Source organism: Leucoraja erinacea, chromosome 5 (assembly GCF_028641065.1).
Source record: "Leucoraja erinacea ecotype New England chromosome 5, Leri_hhj_1, whole genome shotgun sequence".
Classification (NCBI taxonomy): domain Eukaryota; kingdom Metazoa; phylum Chordata; class Chondrichthyes; order Rajiformes; family Rajidae; genus Leucoraja; species Leucoraja erinaceus.
The window spans coordinates 70802049-70819369 of NC_073381.1; the positions used below are offsets into that span (position 1 = coordinate 70802049).

Consider the following 17321-nt stretch of genomic DNA (forward strand, 5'->3'; position numbering starts at 1 on the left):
TTACATTCTTTTGGGATCCCAGCATGGAGATGAAAGAGATGATTTCAACCGATTAATGTAATTATCCCAACTATTCACGTAAGAATAATGTAATTAGAACATTTTTGCAGCTGAAGCCAACTACAGTAGAGATCGCATGGGAAACCAGGAGTCTGCTGACAACCTACTTCCCTTATATTAATACCAGATGCCATGAAATGTTGTTTTTGGAGTGTTGTTTAGGAAATTTTAGTTTATATAATTAAAAATAAAAAGATAATCTACGAGTATACTTAATATAACCAATTATCTAAGCAAAGTGGAATTTATTCAGATTTTTCAAGAGTGGGACACTTAACATGAGATTATGGGATGATCTTTATTAACTGACAATTATGAGGATGTTAAATGTGGTGTGTAGCAATATACTCTATGCATCACCAGATGGATGTTGTGACATTGTGCCATGGGTTAAATTGAAAGTGCAGAAACGTTAAAAAAAAAAAAAAACAAGCAGCTAAGCTTTGATAATATCTATAACTGCAGACGAACATTGAAAAGATGTTTGGACAGGTACTTGGATAGGAAAAACAGAGGGATACAAACCTGTGTAAGAAGGAACTGCAGATGCTGGTTTAAACCAAAGATAGACACAAGGAGCTGAAGTCTCAGCGGGACAGGCAGCATCTCTGGAGAGAAAGAATGGGTGAAGCTTCGGGTCGAGACCCTTCTATTGCATTGCTGTGAGCACAGAAGAGTGAGCACGAAAGGGGCAGTTTCTGTGTTGTATCTTTCTATGATTCAACGTTATTTTATAAGGTTAGATACTCAGTGATACTTGGAAGTGAACCTGGAGGCCAGTCACATTTAATGCTAATACCTATGGGATTGTTCATCACGATTGTCTAAGATGATAACATTTATTCTCACCTTGGAAATCCCGACAGTTGAGGGCTTCATCTCCTCTCACAATGGCCCAGAATTGTAATGGCCCACTCAGCTTTGTAGTCGGAGGAGATGTTAAACTTACACTTGCAGCCCTTAGCCATATGTCTATGTACAATAAGATAGACACAAAATGCTGCAGTAATCAGTGGGTCAGGCAGCAAAGGAATAGGTGACGTTTCGGCTCGAGATCCTTCTTCACTGATCTTCATCATCTGATGAAGGGTCTCAACCCGAAACGTCTGATGAAGGGTCTTTTCCTGAAACATTACCTATTCCTTTCCTCCAGAGATGCTGGCTGACCTGCTGAGTTACTCCAGCATTTTGTGTCTATCTTCGATGTTAATCAGCATCTGCAGTTCCTTCTTACACAGGTGTACGTACAATAATTGAGTTACATTACTCAGTGATAGTCTTGATGCTGGCTCTGACATAGTTTATTATATCAACAATTTTAAAAAGTAGAATAGTATTTATGCACCATCCGTTCCCATCTCCAATGCCAAGAGAAATTTGTTTATTCCCATCAAATAAGTACACCAACATTCAATGAAATCCCCAATCATGTCCCACGTCACTGCATTGAATTTTACACATAACACTAAATAGTACATATTAGGGCTAGTGTTGCTTTAATAGGGCATATGGTTGAGCTCTGTGCAAGCATATACACTACATAGATATAAAAATAAAATTACCTGAGTGCGTTTTTGTAGCATGTTTTTGTAGAAAATCCATCAAAGGAGTAAGAACCTTTTTATTGCAAGGTATTAATTCGTCATCACATTCATAGCACCTGTGAAGTTAAAAGAATTAGTTCTATTGAATGCAAACTGTGCTGAATCTACTTCACAAGCAAAACTTATTTTCTTCTGAAGTTCATATAATTGAAGCATTTGTCTTGCAACTGTATACAACATCATTTTTTTGTGAAAAAGCCTTAGAGGCAAAAGCTGCAAAATGCAATTTACATGCAGACACTGGGAACAAATTTGTATTTCTCCGTAAGGTACGTTGTTTATTTCTATTATATTAAAACTCTTCCCTTTGTTCTTAACCATCTAAATGTCTATGTGAGCCAGGGTTGTGTTGGCTTTCTTTTAATCTCCTTAATTTGTATCTTCTTCGAAACGCTTGGCCATAGCCTTCCCATTTTCACACATGCTACTCACATTTTCTCCGCCGACCGGTTACATAGACCGGATACATATCTTCCCGTTGCATTTATATATTTATGCAACTATATTGAAAAAGTTACTAACCATTTAAAAACATCTTCAAAATATTAAAGTTTTCAAAGTTCTAATTTTGAAGAAAAAAAAAACGCCGACTGACGTCACAATCAACTCGCAAGGCGCGGCAGGACACTCCGGATGGGAGGGGCACTCAAGCTCTCCAACGACATTTTCAAGCTCGGGGCTTGGGATGGGCCCGTGACCGGCGCTGAAAATGAAGCCGCCGGTGGAACCAAGGACGAGCCGGGGTCAGGGTCGTCGATGCCAGCCCGCGGCCCCGTGGGGAGGCTGCTGCCGCCGGCCGAGCCAGGCGACTGGGCTGGGGCTGGAGCAGAGCCTGGAGCTGGAATGAGGGCTGATCCCGGGGCTTGGGATGGGGCCGTGAGTGGTGCCGAAAAATAAGCCGCCGGTGGAACCAAGGACTAGCCGGAGTTAGGGACAACCCCAGAGATGAAGGCGGTGCCTGGACTGGAGACCATAGAAACATAGAAAATAGGTGCAGGAGTAGGCCATTCAGCCCTTCGAGCCTGCACCGCCGTTCAATATGATCATGGCTGATCATCCAACTCAGTATCCTGTACCTGCCTTCTCTCCATACCCCCTGATCCCTTTAGCCACAAGGGCCACATCTAACTCCCAAATATAGCCAATGAACTGGTCTCAACTACCTTCTGTGGCAGAGAGTTCCAGAGATTCACCACTCTCTGTGTGAAAAATGTTTTTCTCATCTCGGTCCTAAAGGATTTCCCCTTAGCCTTAAACTGTGACCCCTTGTCCTGGACTTCCCCAACATCGGGAACAATCTTCCTGCATCAAGCCTGTCCAACCCCTCAAGAATTTTGTAAGTTTCTATAAGATCCCCCCTCAATCTTCTAAATTCTAGCGAGTACAAGCCGAGTCTATCCAGTCTTTCTTCATATGAAAGTCCTGACATCCCAGGAATCAGTCTGATGAACCTTCTCTGTACTCCCTCTATGGCAAGAATGTATTTCCTCAGATTTGGAGACCAAACCTGTATACAATACTCCAGGTGTGGTCTCACCAAGACCCTGTACAACTTCAGTAGAACCTCCCTTCTCCTATACTCAAATCCTTTTGTTATGAATGCTAACATACCATTTGCTTTCTTCACTGCCTGCTGCACCTACATGCCTACTTTCAATGGCTGGTGTACCATGACATCCAGGTCTCGTTGCATCTCCCCTTTTCCTAATCGGCCACCATTTAGATAATAGTCCACTTTCCTGTTTTTGACACCAAAGTGGATAACCTCACATTTATCCACATTATACTGCACCTGCCATGCATTTGCCCACTCACCCAGCCTATCCAAGTCAACTTGCAGTCTCCTAGCATCCTCCTCACAGCTAACACTGCCCCCCCCCAGCTTCGTGTCATCCACAAACTGGGAGATGTTGCATTCAATTCCCTTGTCCAAATCATTAATATATATTGTAAATAGCTGGGGTCCCAGCACTGAGCCTTGCGGTACCCCACTAGTCACTCCCTGCCATTCTGAAAATGACTTCCGCTCTTTGCTTCCTGTTTGCTAGCCAGTTCTCTATCCACATCAATGCCGAACCCCCCAATGCAGCGGCCGAGCTGACGCCTGCAGTCTATCATAGAAACATAGAAATTAGGTGCAGGAGTAGGCCATTCGGCCCTTCGAGCCTGCACCGCCATACAATATGATCATGGCTGATCATCCAACTCAGTATCCCGTACCTGCCTTCTCTCCATACCCTCTGATCCCCTTAGCCACAAGGGCCACATCTAACTCCCTCTTAAATATAGCCAATGAACCGGCCTCAACTACTCTCTGGCAGAGAGTTCCAGAGATTCACCACTCTCTGTGTGAAAAAAACTTCTCCTCATCTCGGTCCTAAAAGATTACCCCCTTATCCTTAAACTGTGACCCCTTGTCCTGGACTTCCCCAACATCGGGAATAATCTTCCTGCATCTAGCCTGTCCAACCCCTTAAGAATTTGTAAGTTTCTATAAGACCCCCTCTCAATCTCCTAAATTCTAGAGAGTATAAACCAAGTCTATCCAGTCTTTCTTCATAAGACAGTCCTGACATCCCAGGAATCAGTCTGGTGAACCTTCTCTGCACTCCCTCTATGGCAATAATGTTCTTCCTCAGATTTGGAGACCAAAACTGTACGCAATACTCCAGGTGTGGTCTCACCAAGACCCGTACAACTGCAGTAGAACCTCCCTGCTCCTATACTCAAATCCTTTTGCAATGAAAGCTAACATACCATTCGCTTTCTTTACTGCCTGCTGCACCTGCATGCCTACCTTCAATGACTGGTGTACCATGACACCCAGGTCTCGCTGCCTCTCCCCTTTCCCGCGTTGAGGGGATGGGACCCAATAATCCCACTGGTTTCCCGTTTTGCCATTAAAATGGATAACCTGACATTTATGATTTAATTATACTGCATACTCAAACATTTGTCCACTCAGCCAGCCTAGTTGAGTCACCTTGCAGTCTCCTAGCATGGTCTCACACCTTGCCCCCCAGCTTTGTCATCCGCAAAACTTGGAGATATTCAATTCCCTTATTCATTAATATATATTGTAAATAGCTGGGGGTGTGTACTGAAATGCACCCCTAAATAGCCACTGCCTGCCATTGTGAAAAGGAATGGAAGCGACTCTTTGCTTCAGGTTTGCCAGAACAGTTCTCCTACACATCAATAATGAACCCCCAGCTGTACATGTTTCTAAGTCTGTATACTCAGCGCTAATTGGGACCTTGTCGAAAACCTGCTGGATTTCCAGGATACATATCCAATCTTCTCCCACTAATTGAGGGTACTAGTACATCCTCGAAAAAACTCCAAATCGTAACATGATTACCTTTCATATCTACCTGATTTTGGTTCAATCCTTCAAATGTGTTCTCTATCCCATCTTTAATAATGAAATGCAGTTTACAGTGACGATGCATTTTGTATGGAGTTCATTACAGGTATCGCTACGCATTAGCACTTAGATACATCTTGGATAAGCATCTCAGATACAGTATGTGTATTAGTACACTGAGACAATATACAGAGTCGCCTGATTTGGCACCATGGAGTCCCACAAACTGTGGTTTAACTCAGTGTTATTATTTAATGATAACACAAAGTAAAACTTAAATTCCACTGCACGACTATTCAGAAATCCCAACAGTTTGGTATCTAGGTCATCAGTTGAGGTTTTCAATTCTCACGAAGATAGACACAAAATGCTGGAGTGACTCAGCGGGACAGGAAGCATCTCTGGAGAAAATAGGTGACGTTTCGGGTCAAGACCCTTCTATAGATTGGCAGTTAGGGGGAGAGGGAGACAGATAAATGGAAGGATAAGGTGGATCGAATGATACTCAAGAGAAAACATTCAGCAAAATTAGTTGGTGACGTAGCTCAAGGAAAATGTAGAATGGATCATTGTTAGCTGAGGGGAAGGTGACAACAAGGCATACTACAGCTGCACAACCTTTTATCCGAAAGCCTTGGGATTAAAGAGCACTTTTCGTAATTCAGAATTTTTCGGGGGCTTTCAGGGAATCCAAAGATTTTTGAGGATGTATCATCAAAACAGCTGGCTCATATCTACCTGATGTGGGTTAGAGTGCTCATTATGTCACATGAAAATGAGGTATCCGTGAAGGTCGCGATTTTTGTATCGATCCCGTATTGCAGTTACTCGATCGCGATTTTGAGTCTTCAATGTAGTTTTTTACACTTGCAGAATAGGAGAGAATAGGGAGGGTTAGGCTGGGATTCTTGCCACTCTGCGAGATGAGGCTTAGTGCGGCGAGGAGACAAGTGAGAGTTAGATGTGGTGTACTGACTGTGTGGGCAGAACTTTGGACTGAGTGATTGCCCACCATTCTCAAAAGCCGCTGTGTCTCCCTGTCCGAATGAGCCAACTCCAGAGGAATCCGCTCCCCCGATTCTATTTCGCTACGGCGAACAAGTGGTTAGTTCGCCCACAGACAAGCTGCGGCCCCTCATCCGCAAACCAGGGTTCCTCTGGAGTTGGAGCGGGGCTGGGCTAGAGTTTGCTGCTAACGTAGTGAGTCTCTGGGATCTCCGTGCTTGCAGTGGGAAAATGGGGGTCGGTGTCCCGATGAGGGGGCGGCAGCTCGGGCTGTGGGCGAACTGCCACTTGTCGCTGTAGCGGCGCATCGGGGAGCGGCTTCTGGTGGTCCTGACGTCTCTCAGCTCCTGTCTCAGGGGGGAAGGGACACGGAGACGTCAGGACCACAAGAACCCGCTAGCCCCGATGCGCCGCTACAGCGACAAGTGGCAGTTCGCCCACAGCCCGAGCTGCGCCCCCTCATCCGCAACCCGGGTTCCTCTGGAGTTGGAGCGGGGCTGGGCTAGAGTTGCTGCTGGCTGTGAGTCTCTGGGATCTCCGTGCTTGCCAGTCGGTGTCCCGTTGGTCCTGACGTCTACCTCGGTCACCCCCCTGGAATGGAGCTGAGAACTGGGAACTGTACAACCCTTGCCTGTACAAAGGTTAAAGATCCCTCTGCAACTGCAAAACAACCCCACAGTTCCCAGTCTCATATCTGCTGTACAGGGGGGGTGGCCGGAGACGTCATTAGCCCGAGCCATCAGCTTCTGTCCCTACGGGGACAGCGGAGAGCGTGGGTTCCTCTGGAATTGGAACGGGGGGCTGGGCTGCTGCTGGCTGTGGGACCTCTGGGTTCTCCGTGCTTGCAGTGGGCCTGGGGTCGGTGTCCCGTTGGTCCTGACGTCTCATCGGTGACTGGCACTGGCTCCAACGTTAAAAGACAGTGAAAAAGCCCCCGCGCCGGTGCAATGCGCGGGGAGCTGGAGAGGGGAGGGAAGGGGTCACACATATGGCCGGGAAGCAGAGGGGTGTAGGTGGGGTGAAACTGAAGGGAGCGACAATTTGCTGCTGCCTGCCCGCTGAGTTAAAAAGTTCCCACGCAAGACTCACGATACACTGTGTATCGTGAGTCTACCGTGGGAACTTTTTAACTCAGTGTGCAGGCAGCAGCAGATTGTCAATTATTAACCCTCCCGCGCAATATACCCTCACCTTCTCTTTTATGAATGGGGATTTAGTTCCCCTTTCTTCGAGGACCGACCGGAGGTTCCGCTGTCACCTCTGCGGGCCGCGCTCGGTGAACGTTTTCAAGGACCTTTCTTCAAGGACTGAAAAAATGTCCGCTATTCGGAGGTTTTCGTTATTTGGATCTTCGGATAAAAGGTTGTGCACCTGTATCAGTAAAATTTTATCAGGACAGTGAAACTAGCCAAAGTAGGATTTTCTTTGAACTGCATCCCCTTTGATTTGTTTTCACACCTTCTCCTTATCTGTCTCCCTCGCCCCCGACTTTCAGTCTGAAGAAAGACCCTCGCCAATGTCTTGCAGAAATGTAACATGACCTCCTAGCCTCTATACTCAATTGACCGTAGGCCAATGTGCTAAAAGCCTTCTTGATCACCATATCTACCTCTGAGACCACATTTCAAGGAACTATGTACCTGCACTCCTAGATCCCACTGTACAATATTTGGTTATGTTCAAAGGTAGAATGAGAAATTTAGAAAATTGCAAAAATTCCTTAAGATCAGTCTATACCAATATCTGCATTCAAATATTATAAACTTTGATGAATGAATACTGCTTATTAATTGTCATTCTTACCAAACGATCCACGACTCCAAACAGACTGCAATACAATGTGGGTCCAAATGAGTAGTGTGAAAATGCCTCAAAGAATGTTGTTCTTGTGAGTTTTGACCACAACCCTAATAACAAGTGCAAAATATAGTCAGTATTAAAAAAAATGACAATTTTCTATGTGCATTAATATAGCAAATTTTATCATTAACTAAACAATTAATGCAGAAACCTGAGCATACTAAATTTAAAGTTTCACCTAAAATGTGAAAATGAACTTGTCTATGTTAAATCAATACCAACTTCAGCTTATTATACTACTGCTTAATAAAGCACAACTTTATATTATCATTGAATCTTATATCTTTTAAGACTACACAGAGATGTAATCAGACAGAAATGAACTGATTTTAGGAAAAGTCATTTAAAATTCAGTTAAAGTGTTGAGCCTTCAAGAGAATCTAAATTAAAAAAGTACACATGTAGGAACTTAGACCATATCAGCGCATGGGACCAAGATGGTACAGCCATTGCAAGAGAGATGTCGAATGCACAAGAACCCAGGATTGAAGGAATGGAAAAATCCAAGCAGGTTAAGGTTACGAAAGTCTGTTGAGTGCAAGCCCATGAAGAGATTTAAACTGGACATGTGATTTTCTGTACTATTTAATTATTTCACTTCCTGCCAGTTTGGATACCTGTCATTTGCTTTGTTGTTTGTTACTCAGCACGTTTCCGGCCTGGGTCAATAATTTCCCTTCAATTCTGCAAGCTTAAACTTGCATATGAAAATATTTTCTAATACATTAGGTTCATACCAATATCAAGACATTCCTCTCATCCCTGGTTCCCATAAAAATCATCAGCCTGAAATATTAACTTAAACTGCTGAGAATTTCCAGTATTTTCTGCTTTCATTTCAGACTTCTAGCATCTGCAGTTTTTGATTTCCTGATATTCCCCATGTTAATTACTTTTACCTGCACAAATGGACACCACTGGCAAGGCACCATTATTTTAGTACAACATTGAAGTATACCTAGATTATAAACACATATCCTAGCAGAAATTTTCCACGCATTTATTTTCTTGATTTGGATGACAAATGACTATGGATTCAGATTTTAGACGGACCAAAGGACTATTCTAAATAGAATGAGAATAAGATAGGCAAGTGCCAGGGTAGAAATCAAGCATGGTCTTTCAAAAGGATGTTGAAGCATCAAATTAGATACTTCTGGTCCTACTTCTTGTGGTATTGGTGACCCTGGAGAAAACTGGCACATGCTAGAAATGCCAGTTCAAGTTTAGAATAACTACAGTAAACTAATATCACTTTAACTGTCTAGCAAGCTTGGAAATCACTGTCTTCTGTTAATTAAAAAAAACAGCAGTTTCAGAAATAAAAACTAAGAAATATCTAATAATTTGCTGCTGAAAATGAAACAATAAAAAAATTCAGAAGACATGCAAAATTCAAAGGAATTGCCCATTTGAATGCATATGATGGGTAAGTTTGTAAATAACATGAAAATTAGTGGTGTTGATAATGAGGTTAGTCTTAGACTGGAAAATGATATTGATCAGCTGATTAATTGCGCATAAGAATGACAGACAGAATTTAGTCCTTGTAAGTGTGAGGTGATACAATTTTGGATGTCTGATATGGGTAGGACATGGACCATGAATATTGAGAGGAGGGACATTGTGCACGTTCAAAGATTCCTGCAGGTGGCAGCACAGGTAGAAACATTGATGAAGAAAGCATATGGGATGCTGTCTTCATTCATCACAACACAGAATATCAGAGCGGAGAGGCCTTGGTACAACTTTAAAAAACTTGATTAGACCAGAGTCAGAATTGTGTGTAGCTTTAGTTGCCACCCACTACAAAGAACATGATTACAATGGAGAGAGTGAGGAGGTTCAAGGGGATACTCAAGGAACGGCAGGTGCTGGAATCTTGAGCAAAACACCAAGTACTGGAGGAACACAACGAGGCTTGGGGGAGGAGAGACCATTCTAAATAGAATCGTGACAGACTCTCTGAAATTTTATATCAGTGAACTTGTAAATTTCAACCTTCAAATCTGCAAAAAAACAGGATAAATGTACAACCATTAAGCCAATGTTCAACATTATAATTTGTGGATAAATGTGTTTGATGTGCTAAAAGACCTTGGCGTATTTCATGCAAGTTCTTTCCCTTAAATTGTATTTGAGATTACAAATCTTTTTTTTTTAAACCAAGGAGACAATGCAGTTGATTTAAACAATTACCTGATAACCACACTTCAGGCACATCCAAATATTTGGTGAAACATCTGACTCTTCATCATGTGCTTTCAAAGTTCTGGCACATTCTGCACAAACTGACCAGTGATTGTGGATGACTGCTTTCTTCACTTGGATCAGATCCACCGCTCTGCCTGTATGCTGGCAGGCAGAACCTAAATGCATGATTAAAATAAACATGAAATCGAGATTTGATTTGGCTTGGTTTATACCAACTGTAAAGTATGTATGCGAGACCCCAATTCAAATTGTATGTTGTAATTCCAGGGTTTTATTAAACAAATTAAGTAATGATAGTTTAAATGTGTTCCCTGTAATGTTCTCAAGTATTTCATAACTCATAATATGGAACTGCTTGAAGCTTTCATCTCATATTCATTACGAACTATATGTCAGGTGGTATGACTTTTGACACATTGTGCCCTTTTTAGCAGTAGCTGATTGAACAATGTGCTGGAGAAACTCAGCGGGTGAGGCAGCATCTATGGAGCTCCATAGATGCTACCTCACCCGCTGAGTTTCTCCAGCATTTTTGTCTACCTTCGATTGTTCCAGCATCTGCAGTTCCTTCTTGAACAATGTACTGGAGTAACTTAACGGGTCAGGCAGCATCCCTGGAGAACATGGATAGGTGTTGTTTCGGAGAACATGGATAGGTGACATTTCAAAACCTTTCTTCAGACCCAACTCGAAAAACATCACCTATCCTTGTTCTCCAGGGATGCTACCCGACCCACTGAGTGTTTCTCCAATACTTTGTATTTGAGTATTAACCAGCATCTACAGTTCATTAATTCTACATTACCAGCTACTGCATCAGTTAGTTGCATGTTATTCACCAATAAGGGATATTAGGTTAGAAGCTCAATCTTAATTACTTGTCTTATTAACAGCAATATAGAAGAAATTCTGACTATTACAAGTTTCAAATTATGACAATTCCAAAAGTTCCTTGTGCCATACATTAGTCTTACAGTACAAACATTTTTGTCTACCTTATTGTTTCCAGCATCATGTTGGAACAACATAACGAATATATGTACGTGTGATGTCATGCATGTGTGTCTGGCAAAACATACCTATATACATCCAGGGATATACCCGATATATACATATATATATTATTACATCATATTCATACATTATATATACATACATATATTCACACATAAGGGATATAGGTTATATTAATTATATCTTATAACACAATATAGATATATATATACAAGTTTCAATATATATAGTTATGCCATATATAGTATACTACACACATATATTTGATCCTACATATATTTTATATATATATATGTACGTGTATGTGTGTATATGTGTATATATATATATATATATATATATACACACACACACACACACACACACAATATATACACACGAGGAAAGGTTTCGGCCCGAAACGTTGCCTATTTCCTTCGCTCCTGCTGCACCCGCTGAGTTTCTCCAGCATTTTTGTGTACCTTCGATTTTCCAGCACCTGCAGTTCCTTCTTAAACACATATACCCATACACATACATCTGTCTGTCTGTCTGTCTGTCTGTCTGTCTATCTATCTATCTATCTATCTATCTATCTATCTATGTCTATATCTATATATGATTAAATGCCAGTTTCAAATCTACATCATCCTCTCAGACATTCTGTGAAACAGCAATTTAACTATCAATGTTTAGGAAGGATCTTCAGATGTTGGTTTGCACTAAAGATAGTCACAAAATTCTGGAGTAACTCAGCGGGTCAGGCAGCGTCTCTGGAGAAAAGGAATTGGTAATGTCCCAACCCAAAGCATCACCTATTAATGTAATTGAGTCAGTCAATGGTTACATTTCTAATTTGTGGTTTTATTTTAAACTCACACACTAAAGCAATAATACCTAATGAAAGCAGATAAAAAAACAAATATAATTTCCAGGGCATCATACATCAACCATCAAGTTATAAATAAGCTTGCTATATGAACAATTCTAATGTCATGCTTTTATAAAACGTGGTGTGTCCTTTAAGCCAGTCACTCTTAAAAACAGCCTTTGGAACAACTAATGGGTAGCACAGTGCATTAATTTCAAACAAATTAGTATAAACAAGCAACATAATAACTAAGAAATGTGTTCATTGATTCATCTTGGAAGCTTATACTCAATATATGGGCTGGGCAAATATAAACAATTTGATACAAATGCTTCAATTACTTGATTTATTCAAGATTGAATGTTACAAAAAAGACTCCGTAGAATTATTGGACCCATCTCTGTGCTCAAGAACCCTTCGACCAACCAAGTCTGCACTGACTAACCTTTTTACTAAATCGTACACAGATCCCATTTTATGGTTCCTGCGCTCCCCTCAACCTCCCCCAGAGTATACCAATCATCAAAACACTCAGGGCGACATATCACAACCAATTTACCAACCAACTCGCACATCTTTGGTAGATGGAAGGAAACAGAGAAAACCTGGAGACACAAAGAAACTGCAGACACTGGAATCTTGATCTAAACACAAAGTACTGGAGGAAATCAGCAGATCAAGCAGCATTTGCAGAGGGAATGGACTGACAATGTTTTGTGTTGGGACCCTTCTTCTACAGGGAGAGCTTGCAAAGTCCACTTTGACAGAACAAGAGGTCTGTGCTGCTGGAGCTGTGTTGCAGTAGCTCCATTTGCTGTCCCAGCTGCCCCACAGCCCTAATTTATCATGCTTATTACTCAAATGCTACCAAACATCTATTCCAACAAAAGAGGTACGGAAACTACTATTATTCACACTTCTCAGAAGTTTAACAATGTAGTTCCCCACAGCATTTTCCAAATCTAAAAGAATGTTGTGTGGAATTATAATTGCAAAATAGAAAGTTTGTTTTACCCAACACTTCATCAGATGAATCATCATCTTGAGGCTTTTTAGGTCTTCTGCTCTTCTTCGTCATTACACCATCACCTTGGGAGGATGGATCTTTCACCCTCATCTGTCACTGGTAATTTAACATAACACAAAATATGTAAGTAGGAATGCGCCAGTACAATATATACCCTGGTGGGGGGGGCGGCCTGCAGCGTCACACACACACTAACCATCTCCCCCCGCACACACACTAAGGCCCCCCCCCATGATATTATATTAATAGGCTCCTTTTACCCCATCCCGCCCTGACCATTTTCATAAATAACTCGAGAAATAACGCTCGAAATTTTCAGATAAGGCGATTTCAGACCACAGGGGATAAATCTCTTTCGGTATATGTGAAAATGTTACCGTTAGAGCGTCATTTTTTGGAGAAGATGTGATAATACACAAACAAATAAACACAAACACACGTACATCCGCATACAAGATCAGAGTTTTAAGTATAAAACGATAGATTAAAAGATGAAGAAATATTGAAGATAGACACAAAGTTCTGGAGTAACTCAACGGGTCAGGCAGCATCTCTGGAGAAAAATGAGTGATGTTTTGGGTTGGGACCCTTCTTCAGATTGAAATAATATTTTCCAGAATTGTTTTGCCTTTGCATCTTTGACAGTGTGTATAGAACCTCTGGTTCGGAACCATGAACAGCAAATCCAAAGGTCTGCATAGTCACTACCTCACCCATGAGCACAGTAGCTGAAGAGAAGGTAAAAATGCACTGTGTCCAATCTTCAGCTTTATTATAAAGAATGGGCTCGCTGACTCCATGGTAAAAGTTAACTGCTAGCATGTGGACTTTGGAAGATGAAGAATGAGGACCCACAATCCTGTTTATATGGTGGAGAAAGTGAAAAAGCTCAAATTCCTGGGCATACATATTTCCGAAGATGTTTCCTGGGCCTGGACAAAAGTCTAGATCATTTAACTCGATCTTGATGTTCATAATATTTATTGACTTCAGGGAACAAGGCAGTCTACAGGCCCTAGTCAGCATCAATGTGCCAAAGTTGAGAAAGTCGAGAGCTTCAAGTACCAAGGTGTATGGTTGGTCCAACTTGTCCTGGGCCAACCACACTGAAATTATGGTTAAAAAAAGCATACCCTAAGACTCGACATCCTCCGAAGTCTAAGGATGTTTGGCATATCTCCAATGACACTTACCAACTTTTACAGATGCACCATGAAAATCATCTTATCAGGATGCATCATAGCTTGATTTGGTAATGGCTCTGCCTAACTAGCTCCTTCATCTTTCTGACATTGAGGGAGAGGTTGTTGGCTTGACATCATGTTATGAAGCTCTATCTCCTTCCTGCACGCCATCTTTTCTTTGGTCCAGAAACGGCCTGATGTGGTGATGTCATCTGCAAACTTGTAAATGGAGTTTGATCAGAATTTGCCATGCTGTCGTGAGTATATAGGGATTATATTAAGCAGCTGAGGACACATCCTGGCGAGACGCCAGTGTTGAAAGCCATCATAGAGGATGGGTTTGTCACCATCAAGAGTCAAGAGTGTTTTATTGTCATATGTCCCAGATAGAACAATGAAATTCTTACTTGCTGCAGCACAACAGAATATGTAAACATAGTACACTGTAAACAACATGATAAATGAGAAAAATGGTGTACACACATACTCACAAGTACACACACATACATATACTCAAAAAACAAACAACAGCAGCGCAATAATAATAATAATAATAATAATAATCTATTGCAGTTCAGAGTTTAATTGAGGTTGTAGTGTTTAATAGCCTGATGGCTGTAGGGAAGAAGCTGTTCCTGAACCTAGACATTACAGTTTTCAGGCTCCTGTACCTTCTTCCCGATGGCAGGGTTGAAATGACTGCGTGGCCAGGATAGTGTGGGTTGATGCTGGCTGCCTTTTTTGTGGGGAGGTCAGCGCCAGTGATGGACAGGGCAGTGTTCACAACTTTTTGCAGTCTTTTTCACTCCTGGACGTTCAAGTTGCCAAACCAGGCAATGATGCAACCAGTCAATATACTCTCAACTGTACACCTGTAGAGGTTCAAGAGAATCCTCTCTGGCATACCGAATCTCCGTAATCTTCTCAGAAAGTAGAGGTGTTGATTTGCTTTATTTATTATTGCATCAGTGTGCTGGGTCCAGGAAAGATCTTCGGAAATATGTACGCCCAGGAATTTGAAGTTTTTGACTCTCTCCGCCATATAAACAGGATTGTGGGTCCTCATCCTTCCTCTTCAAAAGTTCACAATCAGTTCATTGGTTTTACTGATATTGAAATGCTGGCTCCATTTGGTCAATCGGTCGATCTCACTTCTATGCTCTGACATCACCATCTGCAATTCGTCTAACAAAGGAGTTCGCACTGTGTCCGGTTACACAGTCATGAGTGTAGAGTGAGTTGAGCGGGAGCTGAGCACGCAGCCTTGAGGTGCTCCTGTACTGATTGTTAATGAGGAAGAAGTATTTCTGCCAATTCGAACAGACTGTGGTCTGTGGATGAAGAAGTCAAGGAAGATGAGGAATCATGCTTTGTCACCTATGCTCATTGGTTATGGTCAATGTCAGGACGTTGAGGATCCAGTTGCGGAGGAGTTGCTGACTCCTACACTGATGGAGATGAGTTTGGTTGGGATTATGGAGTTGAAGGTGGAGGGATGGTCAATAAATAGAAGTCTTATATTGAGGTCTTTGTTATCCAAATGTTTCAGTGAGTGAAGGGCCAGGATGCTGGCGACGACAGGCCAACTGCAGTGGATAAAGGCTGCCTGGGAGGCAGAAGCTAATGTGCACCATGATTAGCTCTTAGGGCTCAAGGAATCAAGGGATATGGGGAAAAGCAGGAACAAGGTACTGATTTTAGATGATCCACCATGATCATATTGAATGGCGGTACTGTCTTGAAGGGCCGAATGACCTACTCCTGCACCTATATTTCTCAAAGCACTTTATGATGTTGGATGTCAGATACTGGCCTTGCTTTTCTTTAGTCCTGGCATGCTAGTGGCCTTCTTAAAATAGATGGGAAAATCAAATAGAGCGAGGTTAAAGATATCTGAATACTTCTGCCAATTGGTCTGAGCCGATCCTCAGAGCCCTGCTGGCAGCTCCATCTCGGCCAGTTGTATTCTGCATGTTCACTCTCAGGAAGACCATTCTGACATCTGCAACAGTGACAGTTGGTATATGAACACCCGAGACCGTTGGGGCGGATTACATTATTCCACTTACATTCTGTTGAAAGTGAGTATAGGATATCTTGAACGCTGTGGAGAGATGTGTTGTTGTCAGCGATACTGCCTGATTTCACTTTGTAGTCCGTTATAGCATGCAAGCCTTGCCACAATCAACGGGTGTCCATGTGGTTATTCCCTGACTGACTTTGCCCTGAATTCCCCTTTGGCACCCTTGATGGCTTTGTGAACATCCTAAATACATTTCTTCTACTTCACAGATCCTTGATGTGAGCACTACAGAATGAGACTGCAGCTGGGAATGGATCTCAGAGTTCATCCATGATTTCCAGTTGGGGAACACTTGTATCATCTTTTCTGGGCACACGTTCCTCCACACACTTTCTGATGAATTCTGTGATGGTAGCGACATACTCATTTATGTTTGCAGCAGAGCTCTTGCATGTGGAGCAATCCACCAAGTTAAAGCTTATATCGGGAATCGATTATGTTCAATCAAAAATCACATGAAATTCCTCCAGAGACGTATTGTAGTGGCCTGGACAAGATCAGGAAAAGGTTCAGAAGTCCTTTAATAGAAACATAGAAACATAGAAATTAGGTGCAGGAGTAGGCCATTCGGCCCTTCGAGCCTGCACCGCCATTCAATATGATCATGGCTGATCATCCAACTCAGTATCCCGTACCTGCCTTCTTAATGAAGCAGGAGAAAACACAGAGATCATTCCCGAGCAGGACCAGAAAACACATCGGCAGACCACCGTCCCTGTCCCTCAAGTGCCGAGGGGGATGACACAAGGAGTGGCCTAATATCCAGGGACTAACACAGTATGAGACAATATACAAGGGGAGAGTAACGAGACAAATGGATAAATGATGATACAGAGCTGAGAAGGTGGTCAGAGAGATCTTGAAATGGATGTTGATGTCAAGATCCCTATATAGATAGGTACATTAGGTAGTTAAGAGGGAAGGTATGTGAAAATACCCTGCTAACTTCGAGCAGTTGAGAGGAGCAGCATGGGAGATTTTTAAAAACATCAGTTAGTGAGATCAGTATTCCAGGGATTTAGGAATGTGATTCAGAGATAGTGTCCACCCTCA

General features: G+C 42.2%; 1 protein-coding gene across 2 annotated transcripts in view; it reads right to left on the reverse strand.

Moving 5' to 3' along the window:
* The window catches only part of usp45 (ubiquitin specific peptidase 45), an 88115-nt gene that overhangs the window by 69768 nt on the left and 1026 nt on the right, over window positions 1-17321 (reverse strand). For both annotated transcript variants that reach the window (XM_055635876.1, XM_055635875.1), the window contains exons 2-5: window positions 12989-13097; window positions 10096-10265; window positions 7840-7943; window positions 1623-1720 (exon numbers count right to left, since the gene is read on the reverse strand). In XM_055635876.1, the coding sequence (XP_055491851.1) occupies window positions 1623-1720; window positions 7840-7943; window positions 10096-10265; window positions 12989-13091 (475 nt within the window). In that variant the 5' untranslated portion in view covers window positions 13092-13097. The remainder of the gene's footprint in view (window positions 1-1622; window positions 1721-7839; window positions 7944-10095; window positions 10266-12988; window positions 13098-17321) is intronic.